The sequence below is a fragment of the Rhinatrema bivittatum genome, chromosome 4, assembly GCF_901001135.1.
Source record: "Rhinatrema bivittatum chromosome 4, aRhiBiv1.1, whole genome shotgun sequence".
Classification (NCBI taxonomy): Eukaryota; Metazoa; Chordata; class Amphibia; order Gymnophiona; family Rhinatrematidae; genus Rhinatrema; species Rhinatrema bivittatum.
This window is the reverse complement of record NC_042618.1, coordinates 287,014,456-287,030,067: the sequence shown is the minus strand read 5'-3', so window position 1 is coordinate 287,030,067 and position 15,612 is coordinate 287,014,456. Positions and strand designations below refer to the sequence as shown.

Below are 15,612 nucleotides of genomic sequence, written 5' to 3'. Positions count from 1 at the left end.
TGATGCGCTAGCTTTACCCCTTATACAGTAAGGGGTAATAGCGCGTCGAAAATGCGTGACCAACCCCCCCCCCCCGAAACTAATAGCGCCTGCAACATGCAAATGCATGTTGATGGCCTATTAGTTATTCCCGCGAGATACAGAAAGTAAAATGTGCAGCCAAGCCGCACATTTTATTTTCAGAAATTAACGCCTGCCGGTGCCGGGGAAGTGTACAGAAAAGCAGAAAAAACTTCTTTTCTGTACACCCTCCGACTTAATATCATAGCGATATTAAGTCAGAGGCCCCAAAAGTAAATTTAAAAAAAAAAGTAAAAATTTAAAAAAATTAAATTAAAAATCGGCCCGCGGGTGTCCTTTTTCCGAACCCGTGGCTGTCAGCGGGTTTGAGAATCGTCGCTGGCAAAATTGAGCATCAGCTGTCAAACCCGCTGACAGCCGCCGCTCCTGTCAAAAAGGAGGCGCTAGGGACGCACTAGTGTCCCTAGCGCCTCCTTTTACCATAGGCCCTAATTTGCATAGGCTACCCTCCTGAATCGCGCGCCCAGGAGAGTGGCCTGTGCGCGCGCCTGGAGAGCGGGCACTCGCCAACTCTCCCGTGCGTTTTTCTGTATTGGCCTGATTAGTACATTAGCTGTTAGCTCAAGGTTTGGGGGCCCAGAGGGCAGCGCACATGCTTTGTAGCACATTTGAGGTAAAAAAAAAAAGCAGGTTTAAAAGACATTAACAGTACATTAGCTGTCTAGCTCAAGGTTTGGGGGACCAGAAGGCAGCTCACAACTTACCAGCAGCAAGATGTGAGGTGTCTAGTCGCTGATGCATCCCTTCAAATACATCCGGTCCCAGCTGCTCCATTAGTTGAGTCTCCATATCAGTAAAGAGAATTGGGCAAGGGGCCCCTTCTCCAGTCTCACGCTGATACCTGTTTCTTTCTGCAATCTTTGCTTTGAGCTGTGCCTTCACATCCCTGTAGCGATGAAAAACTTGCTCCCAGCTGCGCCTTATGCCACTGTGCCGGCTGATGGTCTGGGCTATAGTGGTCCACAGCTGGACCTTCGCTGCTTTGGAGGTCTTGGCTGCGCAGTTTCCAAATAGGTGGGCATAGTGCTGCAGCACACCAGCGATCAGAAGATCATTTTCCTGTGTACTGAAGCGGATTGCACGCTGTCTCTGCCTTGCAGCTACTTGGCTGCCTGAAGGGGGTGCCACTTCCGGAGGGGTGTCCTCCCTGCCCTCACTCTCTGTCCCTCCAGATTCTCCACTCCCATTCCCCCCCCCCCCCCCACCTGACCCTGCACTTCCAACCCCCTTCCTCTCTGGCTTGCCTGTCTACCCGTATGCTGAGGAACTCCTTCCCCCATTCTTACCTGACTAACCCCTTCCCCCTCCCCCACTTTCCTTTCACTTCCCTCCTGCCTGTCTCTCACACTACCCCTGTCCCTACTTTTACTCCTCCTTCCCCTACCACTACATCCCTCTTCCTCCCCTTCCCTCCTCCTCCTGCTCCCCCTCCTCCCTCTACACTCCTCACCCCTCTTCTCACCTCTTACCACTCCTCTCACGCTCCATCCTACACACCACTCTTCCACACCACTCCTCCACTCCTCGCCTCCTCCACAACACTCCTCCATACCTCGCCTCCTCCTCAACACTCCTCCACGCCTCACCTTCTCCTCCACACCACTCCTCACACAAAAAGACAAACACGTAACAAACTGGCTTTTACTCCAACAGATATGACAAAAGACAAAGGTTAAGGGAAACAGATGAGAACAGGAAACAAGACTCCACAATCAGTAATCACTAGAACTCTAAAGCACCTCCAACACCTACCTCCTCTAACCGAACTCCTTCCACACCCTCAAAGGAGGAGGACCAGGAAGTTAGCTTTTATACATTGATACATTATCACGGGACGTGATAAAGTTTGTAGGTTTTTTCGTAAAACGCGATGACGTTTCGCAAAACATGATGACATTTCGCAGACCGCGAAGACGTTTCATGAACTGCGATAATATCGTAGTCTGCAAAACTTTTCTCTGCGAAGCACTAACTCCTTCATTTTCATGGAAATGCCCCTTTTTCTAACGCTTGTGTTAGAAATGCATTATCCATGCGAAAATGAAGAATCTTGGCCTTAGTTGGCTTAATTGTATCTGCCTAGTGCTGAATATGCATGCTAACTGGGTAACCTTTATTCATGTTCCCTTCCTCTACCTCTTTTTATCCAGCTAAATTTTAGCTGGGTAATAACTTACCCAGGAAAGATTTCACCAGTGAGAGGGGTAGGGAATTCATATCTCAGGGTTTGTCCAGGTAACTTTTGGATATTGACATTATAACTGGAGTGGTTGTGTGAGAAAACATCAAATACCACTGATCACTACTTTCCCAGGAAACTGCTCTCTCACCTTCTATCAGCAAAACAGTTGACATTTGCAAACTCTTTACATACACACTTAATTTAACCCTCACTATATGTACACACGTAGAATTAATTCAACTCTCAGCTATTTCTTTTGCAAGCTTTACGTACAAATTTTCCCTCTAAACAATTTATTTTGCAAGCTTTAGCCATACAATATCCCTAGCAAACTCAAAATCCCTATTCACACAACAGTAGATGCAGCTTCTGCTATCAGCACAATCAGAACTAAGAGTTACTAAGCTTTTGCTTTCCCCTATATCTGTACTTCTAGGATAATTTCTTCAAATAAAATCCTTTGATTAACATTGAAGAAATTTGACAGAGCAACCCTCTCAGCTGTTCTCCTTTCCTATTTCTAGAATACTTGCAGTGAATACCTTTTAAAATCAATCTATAATTTCTCCTCCAGGAAACTAAAATCACATCTTGCCTCAGCAAAAAATAGACTTTTACAAACTCTTTAAACACACTGAATTAATTCAACCATTAAACTATTGTCCTTAACATACTTACTATTCAATTCTCTCTCTCCTCCATTTCCCCTCATTTTTCTCTCTCCCATCTAAAGTTCTGTCCTTCCTTATCTGTCTCCTTCATTTTCTTCCTGTCCCCATTGTTGTTTGCACTCTTCTATCTTTCCCTTGCAGCATTCTAATTTCTCTTGTTTCCCTTGCAGACATGCTGCATAAATTTTAAAATAGCTATTTTGATTTTTAAAGCTTTGTTTCTTGGATGTTCTCTTATTTGAAGGCGTGTCAAACTGTTCTAGATAGATATCTTCGGTTGGCACAAGATGAAACACTGTATGACTTTCATTAAACATTTAGGTGCTATACTTCCCTTCTGGAACTCCTTGCCCAAATATTTACATACAAGTGATAACTATTTATCTTTTAGGGAACAACTGTAAAGCTTATCTTTTTACTTTTGCCTTTAAAAATATTGGGGCGGATTTTAAATGCCCTGCGCGCGTAAATCCGGCCGGATTTACGCGCGCAGGGCCCTCGCGTGCCTATTTTGCATAGGCCGCCGGCGCGCGCAGAGCCCCGGGACGCGCGTAAGTCCCGTGGCTTCGTAAAAGGGGCGTGTCGGGGGCGTTGCGGAATGACACGGCGTTTCGGGGGCGGGCCCGGGGGCGTGGCGCCAGCCCGGGGGCGTGGTCGAGGCCTCCGGACCAGCCCCCGGGTCGGGTGATGGTGCGCCAGCAGTCCGCTGGCGTGCGCAGATTTACATCTGCTTTCAGCAGGCGTAAATCTGCCAACAAAGGTAAGGGGGGGTTTAGATAGGGCCGGGGGGGGGGGGGGTGGGTTAGGTAGGGGAAGGGAGGGAAAGGTGGGGGGAGGGTGAAGGAAAGTTCCATCCGAGGCCGCTCCGAAATCGGAGCGGCCTCGGAGGGAACAGGCAGCGCGCGCTGGGCTTGGCGTGCGCAGGTTGCACAAATGTGCACCCCCTTGCGCGCGCCAACCCCGGATTTTATAAGATACGCGCGGCTACGCGCGTATCTTATAAAATCCAGTGTACTTCTGTTCGCGCGCGCGTATGTTTTTAAGATCTACCCCATTATCTTTCTAGAATATGTATTCTAAGCTTGGTTTCTGAAGTATGTGTTTTTGGATTGCTTTGCTGTTTATAATTTTTTGTACTAATTTTATTGTTTATTTTCAGAGTGGAGTGATTTATTCATTTTATGATTTATATATTTTTAATTTTATGATATTTGATGTATTAATGTTAACTGAATTATATTTAAATTGTTAAAGGTTTTGTAAGTAAGCTAGATTATTTGATTGGACAGGTTTCTTTTAAATGTGATAAGTAAATATGTTTGAATTACTGACTTACAGGCTTATTCAGTAAGGGGTCGAAAACGCGCGTCCAACCCCCCAAACCTAATAGCCCCCGCAACATGCAAATGCATGTTGATGGCCCTATTAGGTTTTCCCGCGCGATTCAGAAAGGAAAATGTGCAGCCACTCTTTGGGTAGGTGCTAATTTCTCCGGGCACAGGGAAAGTGCACAGAAAAGCAGTAAAGACTGCTTTTCCGTGCACCCTCTGACTTAATATCATGGCGATATTAAGTCGGAGGTCCCGAAAGTTACAAAAAGTAAAAAAATAAAATAAAATAAAAATTTGAAGTCTGCTTGCGGGTTGAAAACTGGATGCTCAATTTTTCTGGCATCCGGTTTCTGAACCCGTGGCTGTCAGCAGGTTTGAGAACTGACGCCGGCAAAATTGAGCATCGGCTGTCAAACCTGCTGACAGCTGCCGCTCCTGTCCGAAAAGAGGCACTAGGGACGCGCTAGCGTCCCTAGCGCCTCTTTTTACCTTTTTCTACCGCCGGCCCTAATTTGAATACTGAATCATGCGCACAGGAGAGTGGTCTGTGCGTGCGCCAGGAGAGTGGGCGTTCGCCCGCTCTCCCGCGGACTTTACTTTATTGGCCCGTCAGGTAGAAGAGGGGATGAAAAGGCAAGGAGGAATTTCCCTGAAAAATATGCCACTTTCATTACAAACATAAGTTCTGATTTACTCTTAAAATATTGTTATATTGGGGTTATGGTGAGGTTAAACTCTCATTATTTATAAAATACTCCTGTGGCAAGCATCTCATTAGTATTGACCTGCACAAGTGCGAAAGGAGTCTTAAAACCAGTAGATTTGGAAAGATGGGACTCTTCAACCTTGGTTGGCAGCTTATCTAAAAGAAAGTGAATTCTTGATTTAAAATGCTGATTGCCTTATGAGCAACATTTTCATTGACAATTCTAAGGAAGTAAATCCCACAGAAAATCAGGAATGGAGCCTTGAAGGCAATTCAATTTTAAGTTTGTTATTATCCCAGCAATTCCTGCAATGGAGATAGTGCCTAATTGTTTTGACTTTTGCCTCCCCTTTGTAATATACTAGTAATACTAAGAAGGGATCCCTATCGCAGATCCTCTGTATTACCCTGCTCAGGCTTTCATCAGAGAGAAAGAAAACTCCAGAGCCACTTCATGGTGTCAGTACAACACAGTTGGCAAAGCTAATTATTATCTTTTTCTTGATTGGCATAGAGAATACTCAGAATAGGGGCCACATGATTGATAGACTCTTGTGTTTAACCAGGCCAAAGATTTACCCTACCAAAATCTTTTTGACCCTGAAGCTTTTAAAAGTATCCTCCTATCCCAGACTTTGAAAAAGAAAGCTAATGCTTTGAGGTTAGCGGATGTTGTCTACCTGTCAACACTGCCATTTTGACATGTACACTGTATTCTGCAACCATCAGTTTTGTGGCAGCTCTATGTTTCCAACCATTATTCTAAGGAAGGAGCTTAATTCTTGATAGCCTCAGATATGCATTGCCCATGTCTAAAAGATTATAGATTTCTGTAGGAGGTTTATTTATTTTTTTATTTGCTTTTATATACCGACATTCATTGGGGTATATCATGCGGTTTACATGTTAACGCAGAGAATAGAAAGACTAAGGTGTCTTAATATTATTACATTGTAACAAAGGCAACTCAACAATTAATGGATTACATTTTAACAAAGGGGAGGCATTGTAATGGGGGTAACTCAAAAACAACTTAACTACTCAGCACCAGTATAATTACATTAGGAGGTAGGCATCTGAAGAATTGTTATATTGTATGGATAAGTACAAAGGAAACTAGTGGCACTTATTGTGTTACGCATTTCATGAATTATTGCATTGTGTGAATAGGTACATGGGAAGCAAGGAGGGTGTTAATGTGATGCGCGGGCGTGCCATAAGGTGTAATAGTATTGTGTCATTTTCATTTTATCATGATATGGGGAGGGGGAAGGAGGTTAAGCCTGTGGGCTGATAGGCTTTTTGGAATAACCAGGTTTTTAGATTTTTTTTTGAAAGACTGGGTGATTGTCTCCAATCTGAGTTGTGCAGGGAGTGTGTTCCATAATGAAGGGCCAGCTATTGATATGGCGCGTTCTCTGGTTGAGGTGAGGTGTGCTTGTTTTGCGGAGGGTATGTTTAGCAGGCCAGTGTTCTTGGATCTGAGGTTTCTTTGGGTATCATGGTGGTGGAGGGCGTCTTTTACCCATTCTGTATTTTTATTGTGGATGGATTTGTGTAGTAGGGTTAGGGCTTTGTATTGGATTCTGTGGGTTACTGGGAGCCAATGGAGGTCTTTGACAATGGGTGTGATGTGGGAGGATCAACTGCTGTTTGTTAGGGATCTGGCTGCTGCATTTTGGAGTAGTTGCAGGGGTTTGAGAGTGGATGAAGGGAGCCCAAGGAGGAGAGAGTTGCAGTAGTCCAGTTTCGAGAATAAGAGGGATTGGAGTACTGTTCTGTAGTCTTGGTTGAAGAGGAGGAGCTTGAGTTTCTTGAGGACTTGTAGCTTGAAGTAGCCCTCATTTATTGTTGCGTTGATATGTTTTTTTAGGTTGAGCACTGAGTCCAGTGTGTGATACTTAAGTCTTTTACTTTGGTAATGCATTGGCTGAGTGGTTGGATGGGCATGAGGTCTTGAATGTTCTTTGTGAGGTGCTTGTTTGTTATGTAAAGTATTTCTGTTTTTGAGTGATTGAGTGTGAACTTCAAAAGGCCAGATGAGATTTCGAAAAGATGCTCACTCTGGTTCATTCCGGATTCAGCTGCTTGAAAAAAGGCCATTATGGAGCCACTCTTTGTAGTTAATTCAGAGAAAATGAAACAAATCACTGTGAAAACTGATGAGCTGCTAGAGCAAATTGACAAACTAAATAGTAGCCAACCAGCAAGACCTGATGATATATGTACCAGGGTTTTAAATATACTCAGATATGAAATTGTAGACATGCTACTGATAATCTGTAACATATTCCAATCTGTGTCTGTACGTGAAGCCTGGAGGGTAGCTAGTATAATGCCAATTTTCAAAAAGGGCTCTGAGGAGACCAAACTAAACAGATTAGTGAGCCTGATGGTGGTGCCGGGCAAAATGGTGAAAGGTATTGTTAAGAACAAAAAGATCCATATTCAGTAGGTTAGCAAGTTGTAAAGTTACCTGGATAACTTTAGCTGAAAATTCAGCAGAACAGGTCTCCTGGAAGTCAATATTCAGCACCACTTAGCTGGCTAGGTTCTGACCTCAGGCCAATACAGTACAGTGCGCTCCACTGGAGTGCACTGTTAACCCGAGTTTGGACGCGCGTTTTTGACGCGCTAGCTTTACCCCATATTCAGTAATGGGTAATAGCGCGTTGAAAATGCGTGTCCAACCCCTGCGAAACTAATAGCGCCCGCAACATTCAAATGCATGTTGATGGCCCTATTAGTTATTCCTGCGCGATTCAGTAAGTAAAATGTGCAGCCAAGCCGCACATTTTACTTTCAGAAATTAGTGCCTACCCAAAGGTAGGCGTTAATTTCTGCTGGCACCGGGAAAGCGCACAGAATAAAAACTGCTTTTCTGTACACCCTCCGACTTAATATCATGGCGATATTAAGTCGGAGGTCCCAAAAGTTAAAAATAATTAAAAATTAAAAAAAAAATTTTAAATCTGCCCGCGGCTCATGGGTTGAAAACTGGACACTCAATTTTGCTGGCATCGAGTTTCCAAACCCGTGGCTGTCAGCGGGTTTGAGAACCGATACCGGCAAAATTGAGCATCGGCTGTCAAACTCACTGACAGCTGCCGCTCCTGTCAAAATAAGAGGCGCTGGGGATGCGCTAGTGTCCCTAGCGCCTCTTTTTACCACGGGCCCTAACTTGAATATTTTTTTACTGAATTGCGCACACTGGAGAGTGGGCACTCTCCCGTGACTTTTACCGTATCGGCCTGTCTGGCAGCTAAGTAGTGCTGTTTGAATATTTGGTCATGCTGTGCAGCTGCTACTTAACCAGTTAACAGTTTACTCAGCTAAACAGCTGGATAAGTGAGGGGTGGAAAGGGGGCAATATGCAGGGCAAAGCTACTTGTCCAGATAAGTGTCGATTTTCAGCTTATTTCACCAATGTCTAATACAACTATTTAGCTTACCTATATTTAGCTGGATAAACTTATCTGTCTCATTGTAAGATATCTGAGTATAATTTTGTCAGCTAACTTGCTTAGCAAGATAGTGGCTGAATATTGGCCTCCTGCTAAATATACTTAGCTAATGCTGTCTGGATAACTTTATCCAGATGTTTTTAGCCATGCTGAGGATATACACATCGCTAAAGCTGTCTGGGTAAGTGTGCCTAGATAACTTTTAACCTAACTGGCTGTACTCTGAATATAGCCAGTTAAAGTTAAAAACAAAACAAAAAAACCCTTCTTGGGCCAGCATTGGCCCAGTTTCTCTCCTCTTCCCCCATTCCAAGCTAAGGGAAAAAAAATGTCAGGGCCACCATAGCTCTATGACCCCTTGCCATACTTAAAATGAAGGGCTCCCTCCTCTGAATCTCCCAGAGATTTTTATTACCCTGTGGAGGAGGTGAAACTGTTACCTTCTACCATGATATAAAAAAGGTATTGCGGGCGGCAGTCCTCAGAATCTCACTTTGCACCCTATTCCCTGAAAAATGAAGGACCTGACAGCCTTGCCCATCAATAGCCACAATTGTGCAGCAGCAGTAGCCCTCTCTCACCTGCCTGAAGATAAAAACATTGCTTCAAACCACTTTGAGATCCTCCTTCCCCCACACCCAAGCTTTCTCACCTGAAATATAGTGAAAGCCTAGGTGGGAGGATACAAGCTTAAACCTCTCAACTCATTGCCACTTATTGCTCTGCCATTTATGCTGCTAGGTTGGGTCCTAGTTGGCTAAATCTCTGCTTTTCATAGTGGTTCCCACTGTCTGGTTACCAGTTTATTGAGGTAGGTCTTGCACCCCAACCTGCATAACCAGGGTGCCCGCCTGTGTATAATTCTACCCACAATATGTTCTGACCTGACCCTGTATGTCAAATTTTCACCTCTGGAATTGGATTTGAACAGCAACCAACGACAGCCCCAATCTTTACGGTCTGGGGAAACAATTGCAGGGGTAACTTGCTGATGCAGCGGTTTCTACCCTTAACCAATAAGCCTGATGCTTTGATGCAACTCCAACATTGGTCTCTGCTTCAACGGCAAGGCATAACAGGGAATTGGGTTCAAACAGCAACAAATGAGGGCCCTGACTTTTATGGTCTGGGAAAATGTTATGGGATTAACCTACACGATGCAGCAGATGCTACCTTAAGCATGCCTGGGAAATGGCATAAGGCCTTTAGATCTGATTATTACACTAATAAATATCCAAATGTCCATTACATACATGATATTACTTCCTTTTTTATTTGTATTTAATTTGTAGTTTCCCCATAGCATTAAGAACATTTAATATTAATTGCATTAATTTCGTTTTTCCCGTGGTCCGTTTTTTTTTTGTTTTGTGGGCCCCAATTTTCACTAACACTAACTATGAATTTTATTGAAATTTTGGAAAAATTCCATTTGTTTTTTGGTGCCCCCGAACCATGACAAATTAGACAATTTTGTTGAAATTGTCTAATTCGTGAAAAACGAATGCACATCTCTATTGCGTACAACAATAATATCAAAGTATAAAGGAATGTAAAATTGAGCAAAACTCTCTCTTCAGGGCACTAATATCTGAAACATTCATGCACATTTTGAATATGCATGTCATGGCACCCAAATAAAGCATTTTGAAATTGGAAACTTTCAGGCCACCTGTGCTGAGGTATTACTTAGTATTCTAGGCTTTAACCACTTGCATTTGAATATTATGAAGTATAACTACCAGAGGCAAATTATTTTTTGAAGACCCATAGAGTTTGTAAGCAAAATATGTTATTACTGAAAAAGCATGGAAAGAGGAAATATTATGGTTTAATTTTAGTTAAACAAACAACTGCTGGACTATATTGAAATAATAATAACATTTTCTCTATTTTATAGGAACCTAGTATTTTGAGTCCAGTGCAAGATGGAATTAAAAAGCCTCAAATTGACAGTAACAAGGCTAATAATTACAAGATTGTCAAAGAGGTATGGATGAAAGATGTTTCTGTACTTCAGCTCATGTCTTGAGAGTTTTATTCCCCTGAATTTTTGCGTCCTTTTTCTTCCTTTCAGATTTTGATCAGGTTGAGTAAACTCTGTATCCAAAGTAAAAAAGGTCGGAATCAGCAACAACGATTGCTAAAAAATATGGGAGCTCACTCCGTGGTCCTGGATCTTCTGCAGATACCCTATGAAAAGGTAATACTAATAGTATCTTACAGTAATGGACAGTACAAATGGCATCTCCTTTATATTCCTCTTTTACATTACTGCTAGGTTAAAAATGTTTAAATATGTGTTGCGACCCCTCCTGCGGCTGGAGCCACGGGGGGCTTCTCACTTTGCTCCGTGTGCCGGTCCGATTCCCCCGACACCACCGCTCCTCATTCCATGTGGTCAGGAAGACCACCCACTGTACCTCCTGCATGGCGGGCCTTGCCGCTGTGCTCTCCCACAGCAGGACGCTGCCGACCAGGCCATCTTCGCAGCTCGGAAGCTGCTGCTGCCGCCATCTTGCTTCGCGGCCCAGAGGCCGCACTCCTCGGACTCTCTTGCAATAGGGAGCCACCTCCAGTCCCTCCTTCTGCGGCAGGGGAGCCACATCGCATGTCGGGGCCTGATCTTTGGCCCAGCCCTGCTCCGTCTCCTCAGCGTCTCAGCGGCAGGCATGCCGCTGTCCAGGGTCCTGCCCCCTCTGCCTAGGGGGCGCGGCCGCGTCCTCCTCCTGGATTTAAAGGGCCAGTAGGAGTGGTTCACTGGCCCCACCTGAACTCCTCCCAGGGCATAGTTTCATCATCAGTCCTATTTAAGGGCCTTGCAACCATTCCAGCTTGCCTTCGCAAGGAGTCAGTTCCTAGCTGGACTGCTCCTGGATCATCTGTTTCATCTTCTGGTCCAGGAGTCTTCAATGATGTCCTTTCTCGCTTCTGTAAGGCACTCTGTTCCATGTCGCCGTCGTCCTCATCCTGATGTCCGTGCTCTATTCCTGATGTCCGTGCTCGAGTCCTGATGTCCGTGAGTCCAAGTCCCAAGATGTTCCTAGTCCTAATGTTTCCCAGTCCTGATGCTCCAGGTCCTGAATAACTTGTGCCTCCAGAGGTTCCTTGCTTTTAATCTGAGTTCCAAGTTTTATCTTCGCCTGTATCCTGTTCCGACTCTGGAGGATCTGAGGAGTTACTTCACTCCTGCGCTATGAGACATCCTGGGCATGTCCCGCTCCCCTCGTGGTCCGCGACCCGCCATCCAACTGTGTAGGGCGCGTAGGGGCAGTGTCATCGCGACCAGCCTTCCGGCTGTGTAGGGCACCTGAGGGCCTTGCTTTCCCCTCTCTGTGTCCATGTTCCTCGTCCGAGTCTCCAGTGTGGTCCGTGACTAGCCCATGGGCTGTGTAGGGTGCCTGAGGGACTTTGCTTGTCTCCAAGTCTTCTCGTCTACATTCCAAGTCTCTTCATCTATTTTCCAAGTCTCCAAGTCTCTTCGTCTACATGCCAAGTCTCCAAGTCTGAGTCTTCGTTCCAAGTTCCACGTCTGAGTCTTCAATCCCAGAGTCTCCATCCGCCCTTGTCTCCTGTCCGGCCTGCTGACTTTGCCGTTCCTTGCACTGGTCCGAAAGGGCTTGGAGTGGTCGGAGGACCACTCAGAGACCAACCTTGCGTGGTTGGCCTCACCAAGGCTATGCAGGTCGGCGGGGGCCTGGGCTTACAGTTCCAGCCCAGACGGGACATTGCCTCACCTGCCTCGGCGCTTTCTTGGATCTCCTCTCCTGGTTCACCAGGGCCCAAGGGCACCCTTCTCCCGGGGATTGGGAATGCTCCGTAGTGTTCCCACCTATGGATCCCCAACAATATGGATATCTTTAGTCAGGTACAAGTCCTGTGTTGTGAAATATCTGATTTCCTGGCGTGTAGCCAGATGGACTCAGAACGAATGGGATAGTATCCGCGTGCTAGCAGTTGGAGACGGATCTGACGTGAGCACGGGGTATATATATCCCCACAGGAAGCGTAGCAACTTAGTAATTTCCGTCTCCAAAGCAGTTTGGAGAGCCTGCACGCTAGTTGAAGGTGTTTTCCAAATCTACTTTACTTTTCTTTTTTCTACTTACTAAAACTTCTATAGCATCGAGCCCCGCACTCCTGCGGTGATACCCTAAGGTCCCTCCCCCAGTTGAGTTTCCCGGGGTGATTTCCGTGATCGCCCCGGGGGTGTAAGTCCTCGGTCCGGCCGAATCGCGGCAGGGACATAGCCCCCGGGCGAGGTTCGGGTGAGGTTTCGAGGCGCCTCGGTCCCGGCATGGACAAGGCAGCGGGTGCATATCCTCAAACGCGGCGGTGAAGGTACTTGCCCTCTCTCCCTGCAGCCGGAGACCGCCCGGGTTCCTGCCGGGAAGCGCTTAGGATCAGGTAAGACGTACATTTCTTATTTCTGGTCTCCGAGGAGAAGAGGATCGGCGGCGTGGCACGCCGTGGAGGACGCCATTTTGGGGCCTTGTTCAGGTATTGAGCGCCCGTAATAGGTGCGGCTCTATTCCTCCTTGTGCATATATTGCCTTATTGTTGAGAGCATATTGAATGCCAATGAGCGTGTATTGCTAAACCGCCTGTTGCTGAGAGCATATTGAATGCCACTGAGCATGTATTGCTAAACCGCCTGTTGCTGAGAGCATATTGAATGCCACTGAGCGTGTATTGTTAACCGCATATTGCTGAGGGCCTATTGAATGCCATTAAGCGTGTATTGCTATCCACATATTGCTGAGAGCCTATTGAATGCCATAGAGCGTGTATTACTGACCGCTTATTGCTGAGAGCCTATTTGAAAGCCATTGAGTGTGTATTGCTATCTGCATATTGCTGAGTGCATATTGCATACAATTTGAGCCGTTTTCTTGGCTGCCTATTGCTGAGAACATATTATTATTATTGTGCGCCTGTTGTATTCAGTGCATATTGCTGCCGCATATTATTATTCTTGTGCGCCTGTTGTATTAAGCGCCTATTGCTGCCGCATATTATTATTATTGTGCGCCAGTTGCGCCTATTGCTGCCGCATATTATTATTATTGCGCGCCTGTTGTATTAAGCATTCAGCACATATTTTTCAATGGATCAGAACGCAGCAGCGTCTTCAGCGGCGGCGTCGCCTGCCTCAGGCATTAAAGCCCTTGGCCTCTGCTCTGCATGCCAGCTTAGAGCCACGCGCAGTGATGAGCCAGATGCCCAATGTGAGGAGGCCGTGGGACCCTCAGGCCAGGACCGGTCTCAGCCACGATTTGTTGATAGTTCCCCAGGGACTACCCCGGATTTAGGGGGCAGTCTCGACCAATCGGGAATCCCGGGGGATCTTGTACCCCGGAGATTAGAGGCTGCTTCAATTTCCTGGGTGGATCTCTTTAAGGGGATTCATGCCTTTGTACAGATGCAAAAGGCTTCCCGTCCAGACCCTGCGGTTCCTGCTGTTCCTGTTGTTCCTGCGGTGGCTGCGACTGCGGCGGCTGCTGCGGCTGCTGCTGCGGTGGCGACTCCTGCGGATCCTGTTCCTGGACCCTCACGCCCTTATCGTGAGCGGGACCTCCCGCCGCTGGACAGTCCGGATCAATCAGACCAGGAGGTTTCATCGGACGAGTCCGAACTCCCGGACGAGGGGGAACTTCCCCCAGGGATTGAGCCATATAGAACCATGAGGCGGTTCTTCCCTAAGGAGGATATCTCCGACCTGGTGTCTCAGTGTCTGGCGGAGTTGGATATTACAGGTCCCAGCGCTTCGGAACCCTCTGCGCAAAACCCCCTGTTGGAAGGTCTTCGTCCTACAGCCCGCCATTTTCCATTCTTGCAAGCGGCACAACAACTGATAGATTTAGAATGGGCGGCACCAGTGGCTTCCTTCAAAGGGGGCCGGGCCCTGACGGGCATGTACCCATTGGCACCGGCTATCCAGGACCTGCTGGCGTGCCCTCAGGTGGACGCCTTGATTAGCACTGTGATCAAGCGCACTACCATTCCAGTTGAAGGGGGGACAGCCCTCAAGGAGCCTCATGACCGGCGACTGGATGCCATTCTGAAACAGACCTTTGAGGTGGCAGCTCTATCTTTGCGGATCGCGACCTGCTGCACAGTGGTGACGCGTGCCTGTTTGTCACAGGTTAGGAACAACGCTCCAGCAGCAGACATGGAGTCAGCTCTTTCATTCCTCACGGATGCTGCATCTGACCTGGTCCGGACAACAGCTAAGGGGATTTCATCCTCCGTAGCTGCCAGGAGGCAGCTCTGGATCCGGAGATGGTCAGCGGGTGCGCCTTCAAAGACACGCCTCACCAGATTGCCCTTTAAGGGCTCTTTCCTATTTGGCAGCGATCTTGATAAACTGGCCAGTACATGGAGTGCCTTTCCAGTGCCTAGACTGCCGGAAGATCGGTTCAGAAGGGGCCAGCATGCCTTTCCAAGGCCCTCCAGGGGCAGGAATTCACAGCGCTTTGTTCCTTACAGGGGTCGCTACCAGACACCACGTCCTCAGGCCAGGAATCAGTGCTTTCGGACCAATTAGCGCAAGAGGGGAGCAGGCCCGGGCCCGGGTCCCGGCCGCGCCTCACAATGAGAATCCGCCGATTCATCTGGGGGACGGAGTCATAGGGGGCAGGTTAACTCTCTTCTACCCCAGATGGGTCGAGATCACGTCGGACCAGTGGGTCCTCGCCATTATCCGGGAGGGATATTATCTGGACTTTCATCATCTCCCTCCGGACAAGTTTGTGGAATCTTCGTGTCCCATACACAAGAAGGCAGCATTGGAAGCTACACTGGCAAGGCTTCTGTCCTTGAAAGCCATCATCCCAGTACCTGCCTGGGAAGTGAATTCTGGACATTATTCCATTTATTTCATGGTACCCAAGAAAGGGGGCACCTTTCGGCCTGTGCTGGACCTCAAGTCAGTCAATCGATACTTACGGGTACCGAGGTTTTGCATGGAGACTCTGCGCTCCGTCAAGGCTGCAGTACAGCCAGGAGAATTCCTCACGGCATTAGACCTGTCAGAGGCATACCTGCATATCCCGATCCATCCGGATCATCAGCGCTACCTACTCTTCAAGGTTCTAGGCCGCCACTTCCAGTTTCGGGCTCTGCCCTTCGGGTTGGCCACGTCACCACGGACATTCATCAAGGTGGTCGTAGTGGT

At 46.9% G+C, this 15,612-nt stretch overlaps 1 protein-coding gene across 1 annotated transcript in view; it reads left to right on the top strand.

Moving 5' to 3' along the window:
* Nucleotides 1-15,612, top strand: part of ITPR2 (inositol 1,4,5-trisphosphate receptor type 2) — a 1,380,003-nt gene that overhangs the window by 661,522 nt on the left and 702,869 nt on the right. Inside the window, 2 exon segments of the mRNA XM_029597493.1 lie at nucleotides 10,336-10,425; nucleotides 10,513-10,638. Of these exon segments, the coding sequence (XP_029453353.1) occupies nucleotides 10,336-10,425; nucleotides 10,513-10,638 (216 nt within the window).